The 21,791-nt window shown below is 48.4% G+C and overlaps 1 protein-coding gene across 1 annotated transcript in view; it reads right to left on the bottom strand.

The window, feature by feature from the left end:
- The window catches only part of LOC122937768 (alanine aminotransferase 2-like), a 91,747-nt gene that overhangs the window by 34,158 nt on the left and 35,798 nt on the right, over positions 1 to 21,791 (bottom strand). The window contains exon 5 of the mRNA XM_044292803.1: positions 13,058 to 13,191. Within this exon, the coding sequence (XP_044148738.1) occupies positions 13,058 to 13,191 (134 nt within the window). The remainder of the gene's footprint in view (positions 1 to 13,057; positions 13,192 to 21,791) is intronic.

Below are 21,791 nucleotides of genomic sequence, written 5' to 3'. Positions count from 1 at the left end.
AATCGCCGTTCAGGAGGGGGCAGAGCGTGTTGCCTCTCCGTTCCCGGAAACGGCGGTCCAGTTGGGTAACCGTGCTCATCAGCCCTTCCAGAACCTTCGGGACCCCGATACGGGCGAGTTCATCTTTTAACTGGTCCGACAGACCGATCCGGAACTGGTCGATAAGGGCCAATTCATTGAGTCCAGTATCTGGGGCGATCTCCTAGAATTCCGTAATGTAGTCCTCCACTGGACGCCTTCCTCGCCAAAGGGAACGGAGAGCGCCCCTAGAGGTGGTCGTCAAAGAGCGCCTGCATGGCGGAAACAAAGAGGACAGCACTGGACTATCAGTTTGCAGGAGCTGATGGGCCCAGGTCTGTGGGGGTCCCGTGAGCAGGGAGATGGCTGTTCGTACCTTGACGTTGTCCGAGGAGTAAGTGCGGGGTTTCAAGGAGAACAGTAGTTTGCAGGAGATGAGAAATGAACGGCATTTCCTCCTGTCTCCAGAAAAGCGTTCTGGTAGGGCCACGGTGGGCTCACTGTTCACCATCTCTAGTGAGGGGCGTGGAACGGGAGGCGGTGAGGGTGGTAGTGCAGTGGCCTGGGCCTGGCGCAGCTCCTGGGAACTTATCCACCCCAATAGGTGTTCATGGCTGGTCTGCATGTGATGAAGGGCTTGCGCCACCAGCGTCAGTTGCTCGGACAAAGAAAGGGCACAGTCTGCAGGTCCCGCGGGTTCCATGGTCAGGCTGAGTTATTATGTCAGGGCTGGAGTAGTGGGCCAGGTGTGGAACCCCTTGGCAGGGCCGAAATAAGTCCAGAAATAGCGTAGTACAAAAGGATAATCCAATCGGGTAGTCAGGTCCAGTTCCGGGTCGTGGCGGGCAGCAGGACTCGTAGTCGAAGGGTCAAGCAAAGGGTCGGTAGCCGGGAAGCCAGATTAAACAACAGGTTCACAGGAGGGAGCTGGGTGTTCACCATAAGGTAGAATAACTCAGCAATGAGTCAAGGCTCTGACCAGCTTTAAATACACAGGGAACCCAGGACTGCCCCCCCCCTGGCTGCCAGGGCAACCAGGAAGCTTCCCTAGTCAGAGGCCAATCATAAGGCTGAGGGCAAGTGGTGAAGGCTGAAGTCCTCCCCCAGCCTGAGTTGCACCTGTGGCTTGGAATGGCACGTGCGCACTACGCTCGCATCTCCGCGTACCCAGCGCTCGACCCACACACGCGCACTGGCCACACCAGCACCAGATGCCCTGCCAGGAAGAGGCGGGGCTTCCTGCACCCGATGCCCGCGCCTGTGAACCCGATGAGGAACGGCCCCCCTGGGTCCCTGACAAGTGGTGGCTGTATATATCTGTATGCAGTAATCTCCTGAGCTCCCTCTAGTGGTGGCTGTATATATCTGTATGCAGTAATCTCCTGAGCTCCCTCTAGTGGTGGTTGTATATATCTGTATGTAGTAATCTCCTGAGCTTCCTCTAGTGGTGGCTGTATATATCTGTATGCAGTAATCTCCTGAGCTCCCTCTAGTGGTGGCTGTATATATCTGTATGTAGTAATCTCCTGAGCTCCCTCTAGTGGTGGCTGTATATATCTGTATGCAGTAATCCCCTGAACTCCCTCTAGTGGTGGCTGTATATATCTGTATGTAGTAATCTCCTGAGCTCCCTCTAGTGGTGACTGTATATATCTGTATGCAGTAATCTCCTGAGCTCCCTCTAGTGGTGGCTGTATATATCTGTATGCAGTAATCTCCTGAGCTCCCTCTAGTGGTGGCTGTATATATCTGTATGCAGTAATCCCCTGAACTCCCTCTAGTGGTGGCTGTATATATCTGTATGTAGTAATCTCCTGAGCTCCCTCTAGTGGTGGCTGTATATATCTGTATGCAGTAATCTCCTGAGCTCCCTCTACTGGTGGCTGTATATATCTGTATGCAGTAATCCCCTGAACTCCCTCTAGTGGTGGCTGTATATATCTGTATGTAGTAATCTCCTGAGCTCCCTCTAGTGGTGGCTGTATATATCTGTATGTAGTAATCTCCTGAGCTCCCTCTAGTGGTGGCTGTATATATCTGTATGTAGTAATCTCCTGAGCTCCCTCTAGTGGTGACTGTATATATCTGTATGCAGTAATCTCCTGAGCTCCCTCTAGTGGTGGCTGTATATATCTGTATGTAGTAATCTCCTGAGCTCCCTCTAGTGGTGGCTGTATATATCTGTATGCAGTAATCCCCTGAACTCCCTCTAGTGGTGGCTGTATATATCTGTATGTAGTAATCTCCTGAGCTCCCTCTAGTGGTGGCTGTATATATCTGTATGCAGTAATCTCCTGAGCTCCCTCTAGTGGTGGCTGTATATATCTGTATGTAGTAATCTCCTGAGCTCCCTCTAGTGGTGGCTGTATATATCTGTATGTAGTAATCTCCTGAGCTCCCTCTAGTGGTGGCTGTATATATCTGTATGCAGTAATCCCCTGAACTCCCTCTAGTGGTGGCTGTATATATCTGTACGTAGTAATCTCCTGAGCTCCCTCTAGTGGTGGCTGTATATATCTGTATGCAGTAATCTCCTGAGCTCCCTCTAGTGGGGGCTGTATATATCTGTATGCAGTAATCTCCTGAGCTCCCTCTAGTGGTGGCTGTATATATCTGTATGTAGTAATCTCCTGAGCTCCCTCTAGTGGTGGCTGTATATATCTGTATGCAGTAATCTCCTGAGCTCCCTCTAGTGGTTGTTGTATATATCTGTATGTAATAATCTCCTGAGCTCCCTCTAGTGGTAGCTGTATATATCTGTATGCAGTAATCTCCTGAGCTCCCTCTAGTGGTGGCTGTATATATCTGTATGCAGTAATCTCCTGAGCTCCCTCTAGTGGTGGCTGTATATATCTGTATGCAGTAATCTCCTGAGCTCCCTCTAGTGGTGGCTGTATATATCTGTATGCAGTAATCTCCTGAGCTCCCTCTACTGGTGGTTGTATATATCTGTATGCAGTAATCTCCTGAGCTCCCTCTAGTGGTGGCTGTATATATCTGTATGCAGTAATCTCCTGAGCTCCCTCTAGTGGTGGCTGTATATATCTGTATGTAGTAATCTCCTGAGCTCCCTCTACTGGTGGCTGTATATATCTGTATGCAGTAATCCCCTGAACTCCCTCTAGTGGTGGCTGTATATATCTGTATGTAGTAATCTCCTGAGCTCCCTCTAGTGGTGACTGTATATATCTGTATGTAGTAATGTCCTGAGCTCCCTCTAGTGGTGGCTGTATATATCTGTATGTAGTAATCTCCTGAGCTCCCTCTAGTGGTGGCTGTATATATCTGTATGTAGTAATCTCCTGAGCTCCCTCTAGCGGTGGCTGTATATATCTGTATGTAGTAATCTCCTGAGCTCCCTCTACTGGTGGCTGTATATATCTGTATGCAGTAATCTCCTGAGCTCCCTCTAGTGGTGGCTGTATATATCTGTATGTAGTAATCTCCTGAGCTCCCTCTAGTGGTGGCTGTATATATCTGTATGCAGTAATCTCCTGAGCTCCCTCTAGTGGTGGCTGTATATATCTGTATGTAGTAATCTCCTGAGCTCCCTCTAGTAGTGGCTGTATATATCTGTATGCAGTAATCTCCTGAGCTCCCTCTAGTGGTGGCTGTATATATCTGTATGTAGTAATCTCTTGAGCTCCCTCTAGTGGTGGCTGTATATATCTATATGTAGTAATCTCCTGAGCTCCCTCTAGTGGTGGCTGTATATATCTGTATGCAGTAATCCCCTGAACTCCCTCTAGTGGTGGCTGTATATATCTGTATGTAGTAATCTCCTGAGCTCCCTCTAGTGGTGGCTGTATATATCTGTATGTAGTAATCTCCTGAGCTCCCTCTACTGGTGGCTGTATATATCTGTATGCTGTAATTCCCTGAACTCCCTCTAGTGGTGGCTGTATATATCTGTATGTAGTAATCTCCTGAGCTCCCTCTAGTGGTGACTGTATATATCTGTATGCAGTAATCTCCTGAGCTCCCTCTAGTGGTGGCTGTATATATCTGTATGTAGTAATCTCCTGAGCTCCCTCTAGTGGTGGCTGTATATATCTGTATGCAGTAATCCCCTGAACTCCCTCTAGTGGTGACTGTATATATCTGTATGCAGTAATCTCCTGAGCTCCCTCTAGTGGTGGCTGTATATATCTGTATGTAGTAATCTCCTGAGCTCCCTCTAGTGGTGGCTGTATATATCTGTATGTAGTAATCTCCTGAGCTCCCTCTAGTGGTGGCTGTATATATCTGTATGTAGTAATCTCCTGAGCTCCCTCTAGTGGTGGCTGTATATATCTGTATGCAGTAATCTCCTGAGCTCCCTCTAGTGGTGGCTGTATATATCTGTATGCAGTAATCTCCTGAGCTTTCGCTAGTGGTTACTGTATATATCTGTATGCAGTAATCTCCTGAGCTCCCTCTAGTGGTGGCTGTATATATCTGTATGCAGTAATCTCCTGAGCTCCCTCTAGTGGTTACTGTATATATCTGTATGTAGTAATCTCCTGAGCTCCCTCTAGTGGTAGCTATATATATCTGTATGTAGTAATCTCCTGAGCTCTCTCTAGTGGTGGCTGTATATATCTGTGTGCAGTATTCTCCTGAGCTCCCTCTAGTGGTGTAGTGGTGGCTGTATATATCTGTATGCAGTAATCTCCTGAGCTCCCTCTAGTGGTGGCTGTATATATCTGTATGTAGTAATCTCCTGAGCTCCCTCTAGTGGTGGCTGTATATATCTGTATGTAGTAATCTCCTGAGCTCCCTCTAGTGGTGGCTGTATATATCTGTATGCAGTAATCTCCTGAGCTCCCTCTAGTGGTGGCTGTATATATCTGTATGCTAGTAATCTCCTGAGCTCCCTCTAGTGGTGGCTGTATATATCTGTATGCAGTAATCTCCTGAGCTCCCTCTAGTGGTGGCTGTATATATCTGTATGTAGTAATCTCCTGAGCTCCCTCTAGTGGTGGCTGTATATATCTGTATGTCAGTAATCTCCTGAGCTCCATCTAGTGGTGGACTGTATATATCTGTATGTAGTAATCTCCTGAGCTCCCTCTAGTGGTGGCTGTATATATCTGTATGTAGTAATCTCCTGAGCTCCCTCTAGTGGTGCTGTATATATCTGTATGCAGTAATCTCCTGAGCTCCCTCTAGTGGTGGCTGTATATATCTGTATGTAGTAATCTCCTGAGCTCCCTCTAGTGGTGGCTGTATATATCTGTATGTAGTAATCTCCTGAGCTCCTCTAGTGGTGGCTGTTATATCTGTATGTAGTAATCTCCTGAGCTCCCTCTAGTGGTGGCTGTATATATCTGTATAGTAATCTCCTGAGCTCCCTCTAGTGGTGGCTGTATATATCTGTATGTAGTCTCCTGAGCTCCCTCTAGTGGTGGCTGTATATATCTGTATGCAGTAATCTCCTGAGCTCCCTCTAGTGGTGGCTGTATATATCTGTATGTAGTAATCTCCTGAGCTCCCTCTAGTGGTGGCTGTATATATCTGTATGTAGTAATCTCCTGAGCTCCCTAGTGGTGGCTGTATATATCTGTATGTAGTAATCTCCTGAGCTCCCTCTAGTGGTGGCTGTATATATCTGTATGTAGTAATCTCCTGAGCTCCTCTAGTGGTGGCTGTATATATCTGTATGTAGTAATCTCCTGAGCTCCCTCTAGTGGTGGCTGTATATATCTGTATGTAGTAATCTCCTGAGCTCCCTCTAGTGGTGGCTGTATATATCTGTATGTAGTAATCTCCTGAGCTCCCTCTAGTGGTGGCTGTATATATCTGTATGTAGTAATCTCCTGAACTCCCTCTAGTGGTGGCTGTATATATCTGTATGTAGTAATCTCCTGAGCTCCCTCTAGTGGTGGCTGTATATATCTGTATGTAGTAATCTCCTGAGCTCCCTCTAGTGGTGGCTGTATATATCTGTATGTAGTAATCTCCTGAGCTCCCTCTAGTGGTGGCTGTATATATCTGTATGCAGTAATCTCCTGAGCTCCCTCTAGTGGTGGCTGTATATATCTGTATGCAGTAATCTCCTGAGCTCCCTCTAGTGGTGACTGTATATATCTGTATGTCAGTAATCTCCTGAGCTCCCTCTAGTGGTGGCTGTATATCTGTATGTAGTAATCTCCTGAGCTCCCTCTAGTGGTGGCTGTATATATCTGTATGTAAGTAATCTCCTGAGCTCCTCTAGTGGTGGCTGTATATATCTGTATGTAGTAATCTCCTGAGCTCCCTCTAGTGTGGTGGCTGTATATATCTGTATGCAGTAATCTCCTGAGCTCCCTCTAGTGGTGGCTGTATATATCTGTATGTAGTAATCTCCTGAGCTCCCTCTAGTGGTGGCTGTATATATCTGTATGTAGTAATCTCCTGAGCTCCCTCTAGTGGTGGCTGTATATATCTGTATGTAGTAATCTCCTGAGCTCCCTCTAGTGGTGGCTGTATATATCTGTATGCAGTAATCTCCTGAGCTCCCTCTAGTGGTGGCTGTATATATCTGTATGCAGTAATCTCCTGAGCTCCCTCTAGTGGTGGCTGTATATATCTGTATGTAGTAATCTCCTGAGCTCCCTCTAGTGGTGGCTGTATATTATCTGTATGTAGTAATCTCCTGAGCTCCCTCTAGTGGTGGCTGTATATATCTGTATGTAGTAATCTCCTGAGCTCCCTCTAGTGGTGGCTGTATATATCTGTATGTAGTAATCTCCTGAGCTCCCTCTAGTGGTGGCTGTATATATCTGTATGTAGTAATCTCCTGAGCTCCCTCTAGTGGTAGGCCTGTATATATCTGTATGTAGTAATCTCCTGAGCTCCCTCTAGTGGTGCTGTATATATCTGTATGTAGTAATCTCCTGAGCTCCCTCTAGTGGTGGCTGTATATATCTGTATGTAGTAATCTCCTGAGCTCCCTCTAGTGGTGGCTGTATATATCTGTATGTAGTAATCTCCTGAGCTCCCTCTAGTGGTGGCTGTATATATCTGTATGCAGTAATCTCCTGAGCTCCCTCTAGTGGTGGCTGTATATATCTGTATGTAGTAATCTCCTGAGCTCCCTCTAGTGGTGGCTGTATATATCTGTATGTAGTAATCTCCTGAGCTCCCTCTAGTGGTGGCTGTATATATCTGTATGTAGTAATCTCCTGAGCTCCCTCTAGTGGTGGCTGTATATATCTGTATGTAGTAATCTCCTGAGCTCCCTCTAGTGGTGAGCTGTATATATCTGTATGTAGTAATCTCCTTGAGCTCCCTCTAGTGGTGGCTGTATATATCTGTATGTAGTAATCTCCTGAGCTCCCTCTAGTGGTGCTGTATATATCTGTATGTAGTAATCTCCTGAGCTCCCTCTAGTGGTGGCTGTATATATCTGTATGTAGTAATCTCCTGAGCTCCCTCTAGTGGTGGCTGTATATATCTGTATGTAGTAATCTCCTGAGCTCCCTCTAGTGGTGGCTGTATATATCTGTATGTAGTAATCTCCTGAGCTCCCTCTAGTGGTGGCTGTATATATCTGTATGCAGTAATCTCCTGAGCTCCCTCTAGTGGTGGCTGTATATATCTGTATGTAGTAATCTCCTGAGCTCCCTCTAGTGGTGGCTGTATATATCTGTATGTAGTAATCTCCTGAGCTCCCTCTAGTGGTGGCTGTATATATCTGTATGTAGTAATCTCCTGAGCTCCCTCTAGTGGTGCTGTATATATCTGTATGTAGTAATCTCCTGAGCTCCCTCTAGTGGTGGCTGTATATATCTGTATGTAGTAATCTCCTGAGCTCCCTCTAGTGGTGGCTGTATATATCTGTATGCAGTAATCTCCTGAGCTCCCTCTAGTGGTGGCTGTATATATCTGTATGTAGTAATCTCCTGAGCTCCCTCTAGTGGTGGCTGTATATATCTGTATGTAGTAATCTCCTGAGCTCCCTCTAGTGGTGGCTGTATATATCTGTATGTAGTAATCTCCTGAGCTCCCTCTAGTGGTGGCTGTATATATCTGTATGTAGTAATCTCCTGAGCTCCCTCTAGTGGTGGCTGTATATATCTGTATGTAGTAATCTCCTGAGCTCCCTCTAGTGGTGGCTGTATATATCTGTATGTAGTAATCTCCTGAGCTCCCTCTAGTGGTGGCTGTATATATCTGTATGTAGTAATCTCCTGAGCTCCCTCTAGTGGTGGCTGTATATATCTGTATGTAGTAATCTCCTGAGCTCCCTCTAGTGGTGGCTGTATATATCTGTATGTAGTAATCTCCTGAGCTCCCTCTAGTGGTGGCTGTATATATCTGTATGTAGTAATCTCCTGAGCTCCCTCTAGTGGTGGCTGTATATATCTGTATGCAGTAATCTCCTGAGCTCCCTCTAGTGGTGGCTGTATATATCTGTATGTAGTAATCTCCTGAGCTCCTCTAGTGGTGGCTGTATATATCTGTATGCAGTAATCTCCTGAGCTCCCTCTAGTGGTGGCTGTATATATCTGTATGTAGTAATCTCCTGAGCTCCCTCTAGTGGTGGCTGTATATATCTGTATGTAGTAATCTCCTGAGCTCCCTCTAGTGGTGGCTGTATATATCTGTATGTAGTAATCTCCTGAGCTCCCTCTAGTGGTGGCTGTATATATCTGTATGTAGTAATCTCCTGAGCTCCCTCTAGTGGTGGCTGTATATATCTGTATGTAGTAATCTCCTGAGCTCCCTCTAGTGGTGGCTGTATATATCTGTATGTAGTAATCTCCTGAGCTCCCTCTAGTGGTGGCTGTATATATCTGTATGTAGTAATCTCCTGAGCTCCCTCTAGTGGTGGCTGTATATATCTGTATGCAGTAATCTCCTGAGCTCCCTCTAGTGGTGGCTGTATATATCTGTATGTAGTAATCTCCTGAGCTCCCTCTAGTGGTGGCTGTATATATCTGTATGCAGTAATCTCCTGAGCTCCCTCTAGTGGTGGCTGTATATATCTGTATGCTAGTAATCTCCTGAGCTCCCTCTAGTGGTGGCTGTATATATCTGTATGTAGTAATCTCCTGAGCTCCCTCTAGTGGTGGCTGTATATATCTGTATGCAGTAATCTCCTGAGCTCCCTCTAGTGGTGGCTGTATATATCTGTATGTAGTAATCTCCTGAGCTCCCTCTAGTGGTGGCTGTATATATCTGTATGTAGTAATCTCCTGAGCTCCCTCTAGTGGTGGCTGTATATATCTGTATGCAGTAATCTCCTGAGCTCCCTCTAGTGGTGCTGTATATATCTGTATGTAGTAATCTCCTGAGCTCCCTCTAGTGGTGCTGTATATATCTGTATGTAGTAATCTCCTGAGCTCCCTCTAGTGGTGGCTGTATATATCTGTATGTAGTAATCTCCTGAGCTCCCTCTAGTGGTGGCTGTATATATCTGTATGTAGTAATCTCCTGAGACTCCCTCTAGTGGTGACTGTATATATCTGTATGCAGTAATCTCCTGAGCTCCCTCTAGTGGTTGCTGTATATATCTGTATGTAGTAATCTCCTGAGCTCCCTCTAGTGGTGCTGTATATATCTGTATGTAGTAATCTCCTGAGCTCCCTCTAGTGGTGGCTGTATATATCTGTATGCAGTAATCTCCTGGACTTCCTTAGTGGTTGGCTGTATATATCTGTATGTAGTAATCTCCTGAGCTCCCTCTAGTGGTGGCTGTATATATCTGTATGTAGTAATCTCCTGAGCTCCCCCTACTGGTGGCTGTATATATCTGTATATAGTAATCTCCGGAGCTCCTTCTAGTGGTGGCTGTATATATCTGTATGCAGTAATCTCCTGAGCTTCCTCTAGTGGTGACTGTATATATCTGTATGCAGTAATCTCCTGAGCTCCCTCTTGTGGTGGCTGTATATATCTGTATATAGTAATCTCCGGAGCTCCTTCTAGTGGTGGCTGTATATATCTGTATGTAGTAATCTCCTGAGCTTCCTCTAGTGGTGGCTATATATATATGTATGCAGTAATCTCCTGAGCTTCCTCTAGTGGTGACTATATATATCTGTATGCAGTAATCTCCTGAGCTCCCTCTAGTGGTGGATGTATATATCTGTATGTAGTTAATCTCCGGAGCGCCCTCTAGTGGTGGCTGTGTATATCTGTATGCAGTAATCGCCTGAGCTCCCTCTAGTGGTGGCTGTATATATCTGTATAAAGTAATCTCCTGAGCTCCCTCTATTGGTGGCTGTATATATCTGTATGTAGTATTCTCCTGAGCTCCCTCTAGTGGTGGCTGTATATATCTGTATGTAGTAATGTCCTGAGCTCCCTCTAGTGATGGCTGTATATATCTGTATGCAGTAATCTCCGGATCTCCCTCTAGTGGTGGCTGTATATATCTGTATGTAGTATTCTCCTGAGCTCCCTCTAGTGGTGGCTGTATATATCTGTATGCAGTAATCTCCGGATCTCCCTCAAGTGGTGGCTGTATATATCTGTATGCAGTAAGCTCCTGAGCTCCCTCTAGTGGTGGCTGTATATATCTGTATGTAGTAATCTCCTGAGCTCCCTCTAGTGGTGGCTGTATATATCTGTATGTAGTAATCTCCTGAGCTCCTCTAGTGGTGGCTGTATATATCTGTATGTAGTAATCTCCTGAGCTCCCTCTAGTGGTGACTGTCTATATCTGATGGGTTATGCATTCTCCTGAGTCCCTTAGGGTTCTGTCTATATCTGTATGTAGTAATCTCCTGAGCTCCCTCTAGTGGTATCTGTATATATCTGTATGTAGTAATCTCCTGAGCTCCCTCTAGTGATAGCTGTATATATCTGTATGTAGTAATCTCCTGAGCTCCCTCTAGTGGTGGCTGTATATATCTGTATGTAGTAATCTCCGGAGCTCCTTCTAGTGGTGGCTGTATATATCTGTATGTAGTAATCTCCTGAGCTTCCTCTAGTGGTGGCATATATATATATGTATGCAGTAATCTCCTGAGCTTCCTCTAGTGGTGACTATATATATCTGTATGCAGTAATCTCCTGAGCTCCCTCTAGTGGTGGATGTATATATCTGTATGTAGTAATCTCCGGAGCGCCCTCTAGTGGTGGCTGTGTATATCTGTATGCAGTAATCGCCTGAGCTCCCTCTAGTGGTGGCTGTATATATCTGTATGTAGTATTCTCCTGAGCTCCCTCTAGTGGTGGCTGTATATATCTGTATGTAGTAATGTCCTGAGCTCCCTCTAGTGGTGGCTGTCTATATCTGTATGTAGTAATCTCCTGAGCTCCCTCTAGTGGTGGCTGTATATATCTGTATGCAGTAATCTCTGGATCTCCCTCTAGTGGTGGCTGTATATATCTGTATTGAGTAATCTCCTGAGCGCTCTCAAGTGGTGGCTGTATATATCTGTATGCAGTAAGCTCCTGAGCTCCCTCTAGTGGTGACTGTATATATCTGTATGTAGTAATCTCCGGAGCGCCCTCTTGTGGTAGCTGTATATATCTGTATGCAGTAACCTCCGGAGCGCCCTCTAGTGGTGGCTGTATATATCTCTATGGAGTAATCTTCTGAGTTCCCGCTAGTGGTGGCTGTATATATCTGTATGTAGTTATCTCCTAAGCTCCCTCTAGTGGTGGCTGTATATATCTGTATGTAGTAATCTCCTGAGCTCCCTCTAGTGGTGGCTGTATATATCTGTATGTAGTAATCTCCTGAGCTCCCTCTAGTGGTGGCTGTATATATCTGTATGTAGTAATCTCCTGAGCTCCCTCTAGTGGTGACTGTATATATCTGTATGCAGTAATCTCCTGAGCTCCCTCTAGTGGTATCTGTATATATCTGTATGTAGTAATCTCCTGAGCTCCCTCTAGTGATAGCTGTATATATCTGTATGTAGTAATCTCCTGAGCTCCCTCTAGTGGTGGCTGTATATATCTGTATGTAGTAATCTCCTGAGCTCCCTCTAGTGGTGGCTGTATATATCTGTATGTAGTAATCTCCTGAGCTCCCTCTAGTGGTGGCTGTATATATCTGTATGTAGTAATCTCCTGAGCTCCCTCTAGTGGTAGCTGTATATATCTGTATGTAGTAATCTCCTGAGCTCCCTCTAGTGGTGGCTGTATATATCTGTATGTAGTAATCTCCTGAGCTCCCTCTAGTGGTGGCTGTATATATCTGTATGTAGTAATCTCCTGAGCTCCCTCTAGTGGTAGCTGTATATATTTGTATGCAGTAATCTCCTGAGCTCCCTCTAGTGGTGGCTGTATATATCTGTATGTAGTAATCTCCTGAGCTCCCTCTAGTGGTGTCTGTATATATCTGTATGTAGTATTCTCCTGAGCTCCCTCTAGTGGTGGCTGTATATATCTGTATGTAGTAATCTCCTGAGCTCCCTCTAGTGGTAGCTGTATATATCTGTATGCAGTAATCTCCTGAGCTCCCTCTAGTGGTGGCTGTATATATCTGTATGCAGTAATCTCCTGAGCTCCCTCTAGTGGTGGCTGTATATATCTGTATGCAGTAATCTCCTGAGCTCCCTCTAGTGGTGGCTGTATATATCTGTATGTAGTAATCTCCTGAGCTCCCTCTAGTGGTGGCTGTATATATCTGTATGTAGTAATCTCCTGAGCTCCCTCTAGTGGTAGCTGTATATATCTGTATGTAGTAATCTTCTGAGCTCCCTCTAGTGGTAGCTGTATATATGTAGTAGGCTCTTGTTTGGCTGTGTTCACATGTTTCAGTTGTGTTTGGCTGGTTGTTTTCTAATTGACCCTTGTGTGCACTGTTAATGCTCCGTCTATAAAATTCGCTCCATGCTGTTTTTTTCTCCCAGTGTTTTAAATAAGGATCTATTTAAGACATTAGTAAAGAAAGACCGTAAGGAAAGTACATTGGGTTTCTAATTGTATGGAAACCAGTATCAATCAGAATGCTGAATGCCACTCTGGCTGTGACTGGAGTGTAGATATGGAATATCTGTATCTAAATTTTGCTCTGATTGTGTTAGAGGTTAAGATATGATATATTGTAACAGTATTATTTCACTTGCAGCTCTGGCTGTGACTGGAGGATAATACCATGGTAAGAAGGACTCACCATCACAGCTTCAGAGGTTCCACTGCACACAATGATATTTCTGGGGGTGCTGGGGACCCCATCATCTCTCCTCTGTATGAACTTGGCAATGATGTGCGGGAGCGTCTTGGTTGTATATTCATGATTGTAGCCGCCTGTGGATACAGAGAGACAGTCAGAGGGCATCATGAGACTGCAGAGACCCAACCAGGACTGGTAAAGTCCAGTGCAGAGGAGCAAGATGAACGTGACCTAGGGTAATGACCACTACAGGCCTGCAACCCACACAGTGAGTACCTGCAGATCCCAGGAGGAGGCGACACTCACCTACAGACCCACAATCTACACAGTGAGCACCTGCAGATATCAGGAGGGGGCGACACTCACCTACAGACCCACAATCTACACAGTGAGTACCTGCAGATCCCAGGAGAGGGCAACACTCACCTACAGGACCACAATCTACACAGTGAGTACCTGCAGATCCCAGGAGAGGGCAACACTCACCTACAGACCCACAATATACACAGTGAGTACCTGGAGATCCCAGGAGAGGGTGACACTCACCTACAGGCCCACAATGTACACAGTGAGTACCTGCAGATCCCAGGATTGGGCGACACCTACAGGCTCACAATCTACACAGTGAGTACCTGCAGATCCCAGGAGGGGGCGACACTCACCTACAGGACCACAATCTACACAGTGAGTACCTGCAGATCCCAGGAGAGGGCAACACTCACCTACAGGACCACAATCTACACAGTGAGTACCTGCAGATCCCAGGAGAGGGCAACACTCACCTACAGACCCACAATATACACAGTGAGTACCTGGAGATCCCAGGAGAGGGTGACACTCACCTACAGGCCCACAATGTACACAGTGAGTACCTGCAGATCCCAGGATTGGGCGACACCTACAGGCTCACAATCTACACAGTGAGTACCTGCAGATCCCAGGAGAGGGCGACACTCACCTACAGACCCACAATCTACACAGTGAGTACCTGCAGATCCCAGGAGAGGGCGACACTCACCTACAGACCTACAATCTACACAGTGAGTACCTGCAGATCCCAGGAGGGGGCGACACTCACCTACAGGACCACAATCTACACAGTGAGCACCTGAAGATCCCAGTAGAGGGAGACACTCACCTACAGGACCACAATCTACACAGTGAGCACCTGAAGATCCCAGTAGAGGGAGACACTCACCTACAGGACCACAATCTACACAGTGAGTACCTGCAGATCCCAGGAGAGGGCGACACTCACCTACAGACCCACAATCTACACAGTGAGTACCTGCAGATCCCAGGAGAGGGCGACACTCACCTACAGACCTACAATCTACACAGTGAGTACCTGCAGATCCCAGGAGGGGGCGACACTCACCTACAGGCCCACAATCTACACAGTGAGTACCTGCAGATCCCAGGAGGGGGCGACACTCACCTACAGATCTACAATCTACACAGTGAGTACCTGCAGATCCCAGGAGGGGGCGACACTTACCTACAGACCGACAATCTACACAGTGAGCACCTGAAGATCCAAGTAGAGGGAGACACTCACCTACAGGACCACAATCTACACAGTGAGCACCTGAAGATCCCAGTAGAGGGAGACACTCACCTACAGGACCACAATCTACACAGTGAGTACCTGCAGATCCCAGGAGAGGGCGACACTCACCTACAGACCCACAATCTACACAGTGAGTACCTGCAGATCCCAGGAGAGGGCGACACTCACCTACAGACCTACAATCTACACAGTGAGTACCTGCAGATCCCAGGAGGGGGCGACACTCACCTACAGGCCCACAATCTACACAGTGAGTACCTGCAGATCCCAGGAGGGGGCGACACTCACCTACAGATCTACAATCTACACAGTGAGTACCTGCAGATCCCAGGAGAGGGCGACACTCACCTACAGGCCCACAATCTACACAGTGAGCACCTGAAGATCCAAGTAGAGGGAGACACTCACCTACAGGACCACAATCTACACAGTGAGCACCTGAAGATCCCAGTAGAGGGAGACACTCACCTACAGGACCACAATCTACACAGTGAGCACCTGAAGATCCCAGGAGAGGGCGACACTCACCTACAGACCCACAATCTACACAATGAGCACCTGAAGATCCCAGGAGGGGGCGACACTCACCTACAGACCTACAATCTACACAGTGAGTACCTGCAGATCTCAGGAGGGGGCAACACAAACCTACAGACCCACAATCTACACAGTGAGTACCTGCAGATCCCAGGAGGGGGCAAATTTCACCTACAGACCCACAATCTACACAGTGAGTACCTGCAGATCCTAGGAGAGGGCGACACTCACCTACAGACCCACAATCTACACAGTGAGTACCTGCAGATCCCAGGAGGGGGTGACACTCACCTACAGACCCACAGTCTGCACAGTGAGTACCTGCGACACTCACCTACAGACCCACAATATACACAGTGAGTACCTGCAGGTCCCAGGAGGGGGCAACACTCACCTACAGACCCACAATATACACAGTGAGTACCTGCAGATCCCAGGATGGGGGCGACACTCACCTACAGACCCACAATATACACAGTGAGTACCTGCAGGTCCCAGGAGGGGGCGACACTCACCTACAGACCCACAATATACACAGTGAGTACCTGCAGATCCCAGGAGGGGGCGACACTCACCTATAGACCCACAATCTACACAGTGAGTACCTGCAGACCCCAGGAGGGGGCGACACTCACCTACAGACCCACAATCTACACAGTGAGTACCTGCAGGTCCCAGGAGCGGGCGACACTCACCTACAGGACCACAATCTACACAGTGAGTACCTGCAGATCCCAGGAGGGGGCGACACTCACCTACAGGTTATTTTCACTGGCCCATCCCTGTGAAAACGCCCAGTTACTAGCAAGAAAATTGAGTGCTGCCCCTCCATGAGAAAATGGCGGAGAAATGCCTGAATAGAGCGCTGGAGGGAGCAGAGAATGCCCTCTCTGAAACACGCCAGGCGGAAGGGTAAGTCGGCCCCTTCTGTGACCAGGGACATGGCGGAGTTAGAGGCCCGCATCCAGGATCTCTGGGACCGGCACAGGAAGGGGCACAGAGTGGACCCCCTACCTCGGCTTCTCTGCACCCCTGGTGGAAGCCCCATAGTGTAACCTAATACCACTGACACAACCGATCGGTCTGGAGAGGACCAGCTAAATCCAGTGGAGCCACCAAAAATGGCAACGATTTATGACCGCCCGGTCTTCGCTTCCTCACACCAGTTATGGCCGAAATTAGCTACAGATATGAAAGCAGCCCGTTTAACGAGGACCCACCAGTGTAAGAAATATAACACGGATCTCACGAGGAAAATTATGATGAGTTGAAATACCTACCGGAGTAGGTCCGGAGACGCGGAGTGGTGCTTTCCTTCTGTAAGGAGAGGGGGTTCCGCTTCATTCGGGACCTCAGGTCGGTGAAGCGTCGAGATATGCTGAGCTACCTCCATAGTTTGTATGTTGATGAGGTGGTGGAGTTTACTCCAGCAGAGAACACATGCGGGCCCTACGCTACTGAGATTACGTGGCCCCTGCCTAACCCGGAATCCTGGGAAGACCCTGAGGATCTGGAGTCTGAGGAGGAAGAGAAAGACCCACCGCCTACCCATGCGTGGCCTCCTGTAAAGTATACGCCACCCTCCGCCCCGGCTCGGTATCAGTATGCTGGCGGGTTTGCCAGAACTAACAACGTGTGTCAACCTGCCATTGCCACCAGAGACCCCGATGTCCGGCCCAAGACCAAGCGGAGACGTCCTCGGACCGCACCAAAACCCACGCCTGTAAGGGATCCAGTGGGAGAATGTGTACAGCTCTTGGGGCAGCTTACCACCCAACCATGTCAGGAGACCCCTGAAAATCCTCCTGGACCACCGCCAGAGTTTACAGCAGCTGCGTCTCCTTGTGCGCTAAAGCCCACAGCATTGATCCCCCAGCCTCAGCTGAGAATGCAGCATCCATTTTCAAGAGACCCGTTAGTGGGCTGGAGCTCACTTCCGTAATGAGCCCTCAAAAAAAGGAGTACCGTCCAGAGCTTTCTTCCGAAGAAACAGATTCTGGGAGCCCCCTGGAGACAGATGACCCGTCTGAAGAAGATCCATCCCTGTGAGTAGGCCGGCTGGCCAGCATTGTGTACCCCCGCTTTGAGGGAGATAACTAAAGTGGAGATGGGGACTATTTAGCTAAGTGGGGACTCTTGCTGGTGTTCAGTGGCAGTTCCTCAAGCCACGATAGAGCCCACTGCCCTTCTAATGGTCTCCTAAGGAAGACTCCATATGCTGCTAAATCCCAGTTGCGCACGTTCGCGCCATTTTTATCCCCTTTTTACCCCCTTCTCAGGTTTCCTGCGGCTCTACAAATCAGGTTATGCAACATTTTAAGTCATGTGCCCAGAAGGACATTTTCTGTGTTTTATTCTATGCAACGCACAAGTTTTACAAGTCAGAGACTTTGCACTTTAATTTCCTATTGGATTAAAAATTTACAAAATGATACCCCAAGTCAGGGATGGACTTTGCCTTAGAGGACTTTGTCAGGGGCTGTATTAACCTCATGATAAATACTATGCCCATTTTCCGCCATCACCGTCAAGCAAAGACGCCCACTGTCCCTTTTGCGCCATGAGAACCAGGAGAAATGTGTATAACTGATACTGAATCTTAATAATGTGTATTGTCAGCCAAACTCTTTTGCCTATCTGAGCCTACTGAAGTAACGTAATATTATTATGCAATGTTGACTTATAAGATGTATAGGTGTGCAGAGCTTGTTTTATATCTTTCAGGTGACGGCGTAGAGATCCACAGCGTCTGGCAAGTCACGCGCTGAGGACGGCTTAGCTTAAAGTAGAGGGGAATGCAGTGTCCCACTAAGTGTTAAAAGGGGACACTTCAAACTATCGTGTATGTCATCTTATGTCATTGTTTATTCCCTCTGTAATAGCTGCAAACTCCTCACAACAGGCTGGTAACTGCATTTACACACAGTCATCACTAGGTGGAGCTGTCACATCATGTATATATATATAGTGAGAGGCAGGCATAGTGGGGCAGTTGGGAGGAGGATAGTGAAGGAGCATGCAACTGGTGTGTGTGCCCCTGGGCACTTCCCAGACAGGCCAAGATAGATGAGAAACCAAGCCCAAGGCCTACTGGTTCCCTTCTCTTTGTGGTGGCACTGTCCTGGAGTCAGAGACAAAGTGGACTTGTGGTATTGAAGCAACCTGTTCAAATAATGGAGCAGAAGAGCAATGCCTGCCGCTAGGGAGACCGCCCTGTTGGTTGTCAAATTCTAGTTCAGAAGATCCAAAGGACCTAAAAGGCTGAGTTGTCAGAGCTTACATTAAAGAAGGAAGGACAGTATCAGCCGTCCTCTCAGCCTTAGTTAGAGGCTGCACACCACCGCCTCACCGCGCCCGTTGTCTGGAGTTGCAGCTCGCCTCCATCATTATCTGCTGGATGTTATTTACCTCAAGGCAAATATTTCAAGTAAAATTCTTGTTGGTTCAACTCCTGCCTCTCTCTTTATTCTATACCGTCTATCAACGCACCACCTGGTCATGGCGTCATAAACCCCAGGGACCCTGTCTCCACGGCACCTTAAACGCACACCACCAAGGGCACCATCTGGCGGGAGTTCCTGGGCAACAAAGTGTGCCCCGAAGGAACTGGTTCTGTCCTTCCCTACACTGCACACCGGCCCAGGGAGCGCTGCTGGCCATGAGTAAAACAACTACTACCCCCATTGGCTCACTGTAGCTCACGTGTTGCCCCTGCGGCCCGATCACTACATGAGTACCTGCAGATCCCAGGAGGGGGGCGACACTCACCTACAGACCCACAATCTACACAGTGAGTACCTGCAGATCCCAGGAGAGGGCGACACTCACCTACAGACCCACAATCTACACAGTGAGTACCTGCAGATCCCAGGAGAGGGCGACACTCACCTACAGGCCCACAATCTACACAGTGAGTACCTGCAGATCCTAAGAGAGGGCGACACTCATCTACAGACCCACAATCTACACAATGTGTACCTGCAGATCCCAGGAGAGAGTGACACTCACCTACAGGACCACAATCTACACAGTGAGTACCTGCAGATCCCAGGAGAGGGCAACACTCACCTACAGACCCACAATCTACACAGTGAGTACCTGCAGATCCCAGGAGAGGGCAACACTCACCTACAGACCCACAATATACACAGTGAGTACCTTCAGATCCCAGGAGAGGGCGACACTCACCTACAGACCCACAATCTACACAGTGAGCACCTGCAGATTCCAGGAGGGGGTCACACTCACCTACAGACCCACAATCTACACAGTGAGTACCTGCAGATCCCAGGAGAGGGCGACACTCACCTACAGACCCACAATCTACACAGTGAGTACCTGCAGACCCCAGGAGGGGGCGACACTCATCTACAGACCCACAATCTACACAGTGAGTACCTACAGATCCCAGGAGGGGGCGACACTCACCTACAGGACCACAATCTACACAGTGAGTACCTGCAGATCCCAGGAGAGGGCGACACTCACCTACAGACCCACAATCTACACAGTGAGTACCTGCAGACCCCAGGAGGGGGCAACACTCATCTACAGACCTACAATCTACACAGTGAGTACCTACAGATCCCAGGAGGGGGCGACACTTACCTACAGACCGACAATCTACACAGTGAGTACCTGCAGATCCCAGGAGGGGGTGACACTCACCTACAGACCCACAATCTACACAGTGAGTACCTGCAGATCCCAGGAGGGGGCGACACTCGCCTACAGGACCACAATCTACACAGTGAGTACCTGGAGATCCCAGGAGAGGGCGACACTCACCTACAGACCCACAATCTACACAGTGAGTACCTGCAGATCCCAGGAGGGGGTGACACTCGCCTACAGACCCACAATCTACACAGTGAGTACCTGCAGATCCCAGAAGAGGGCGACACTCACCTACACGCCCACAATCTACACAGTGAGTACCTGCAGATCCCAGGAGAGGGCGACACTCACCTACAGGCCCACAATCTACACAGTGAGTACCTTCAGATCCTAAGAGAGGGTGACACTCATCTACAGACCCACAATCTACACAATGAGTACCTGCAGATCCCAGGAGAGGGTGACACTCAACTACAGGGCCACAATCTACACAGTGAGTACCTGCAGATCCCAGGAGAGGGCGACACTCACCTACAGACTCACAATATACACAGTGAGTACCTGCAGATCCCAGGAGAGGGCGACACTTACCTACAGACCCACAATCTACACAGTGAGTACCTGCAGATCCCAGGAGGGGGTGACACTCACCTACAGACCCACAATCTACACAGTGAGTACCTGCAGATCCGAGGAGGGGACGACACTCACCTACAGACCCACAATCTACACAGTGAGTACCTGCAGATCCCAGGAGGGGGCGACACTCGCCTACAGGACCACAATCTACACAGTGAGTACCTGGAGATCCCAGGAGAGGGTGACACTCACCTACAGACCCACAATCTACACAGTGAGTACCTGCAGATCCCAGGAGGGGGTGACACTCGCCTACAGACCCACAATCTACACAGTGAGTACCTGCAGATCCCAGAAGAGGGCGACACTCACCTACACGCCCACAATCTACACAGTGAGTACCTGCAGATCCCAGGAGAGGGCGACACTCACCTACAGGCCCACAATCTACACAGTGAGTACCTGCAGATCCTAAGAGAGGGCGACACTCATCTACAGACCCACAATCTACACAATGAGTACCTGCAGATCCCAGGAGAGGGTGACACTCAACTACAGGGCCACAATCTACACAGTGAGTACCTGCAGATCCCAGGAGAGGGCGACACTCACCTACAGACCCACAATATACACAGTGAGTACCTTCAGATCCCAGGAGAGGGCGACACTCACCTACAGACCCACAATCTACACAGTGAGCACCTGCAGATTCCAGGAGGGGGTGACACTCACCTATAGGACCACAATCTGTACAGTGAGTACCTGCAGATCCTAGGAGAGGGCGACACTCATCTACAGACCCACAATCTACACAGTGAGTACCTACAGATCCCAGGAGGGGGCGAGACTTACCTACAGACCCACAATCTACACAGTGAGTACCTGCAGATCCCAGGAGGGGGCGACACTCACCTACAGGCCCACGATCTACACAGTGAGTACCTGCAGATTCCAGGAGGGGGCGGCACTCACCTTCAGGCCCACAATCTACACAGTGAGTACCTGCAGATCCCGGGAGGGGGGGGGGGGGGTGACACTCGCCTACAGGCCCACAATCTACACAGCGAGTACCTACACAGTGAGTACCTGCAGATCCCAGGAGAGGGCGACACCCACCTACAGGCCCACACTCTACACAGAAAGTACCTGCAAATCCCAGGAGGTGGCAACACTCACCAACAGACCCACAATCTACACAGTGAGTACCTGTAGATCCCAGGAGGAAGCGACACTCATCTACAGACCCACAATCTACACAGTGAGTACCTGCAGATCCCAGGATTGAGTGACACCTACAGGCTCACAATCTACACAGTGAGTACCTGCAGATCCCAGGAGGGGGTGACACTCACCGACAGACCCACAATCTACACAGTGAGTACCTGCAGATCCCAGGAGGGGGCGACACTCGCCTACAGGACCATAATCTAC

Source organism: Bufo gargarizans, chromosome 5 (genome assembly GCF_014858855.1).
Source record: "Bufo gargarizans isolate SCDJY-AF-19 chromosome 5, ASM1485885v1, whole genome shotgun sequence".
Classification (NCBI taxonomy): Eukaryota; Metazoa; Chordata; class Amphibia; order Anura; family Bufonidae; genus Bufo; species Bufo gargarizans.
The sequence above is the reverse complement of the archived record's forward strand: the minus strand, read 5'-3'. Positions and strand labels throughout refer to the sequence as shown.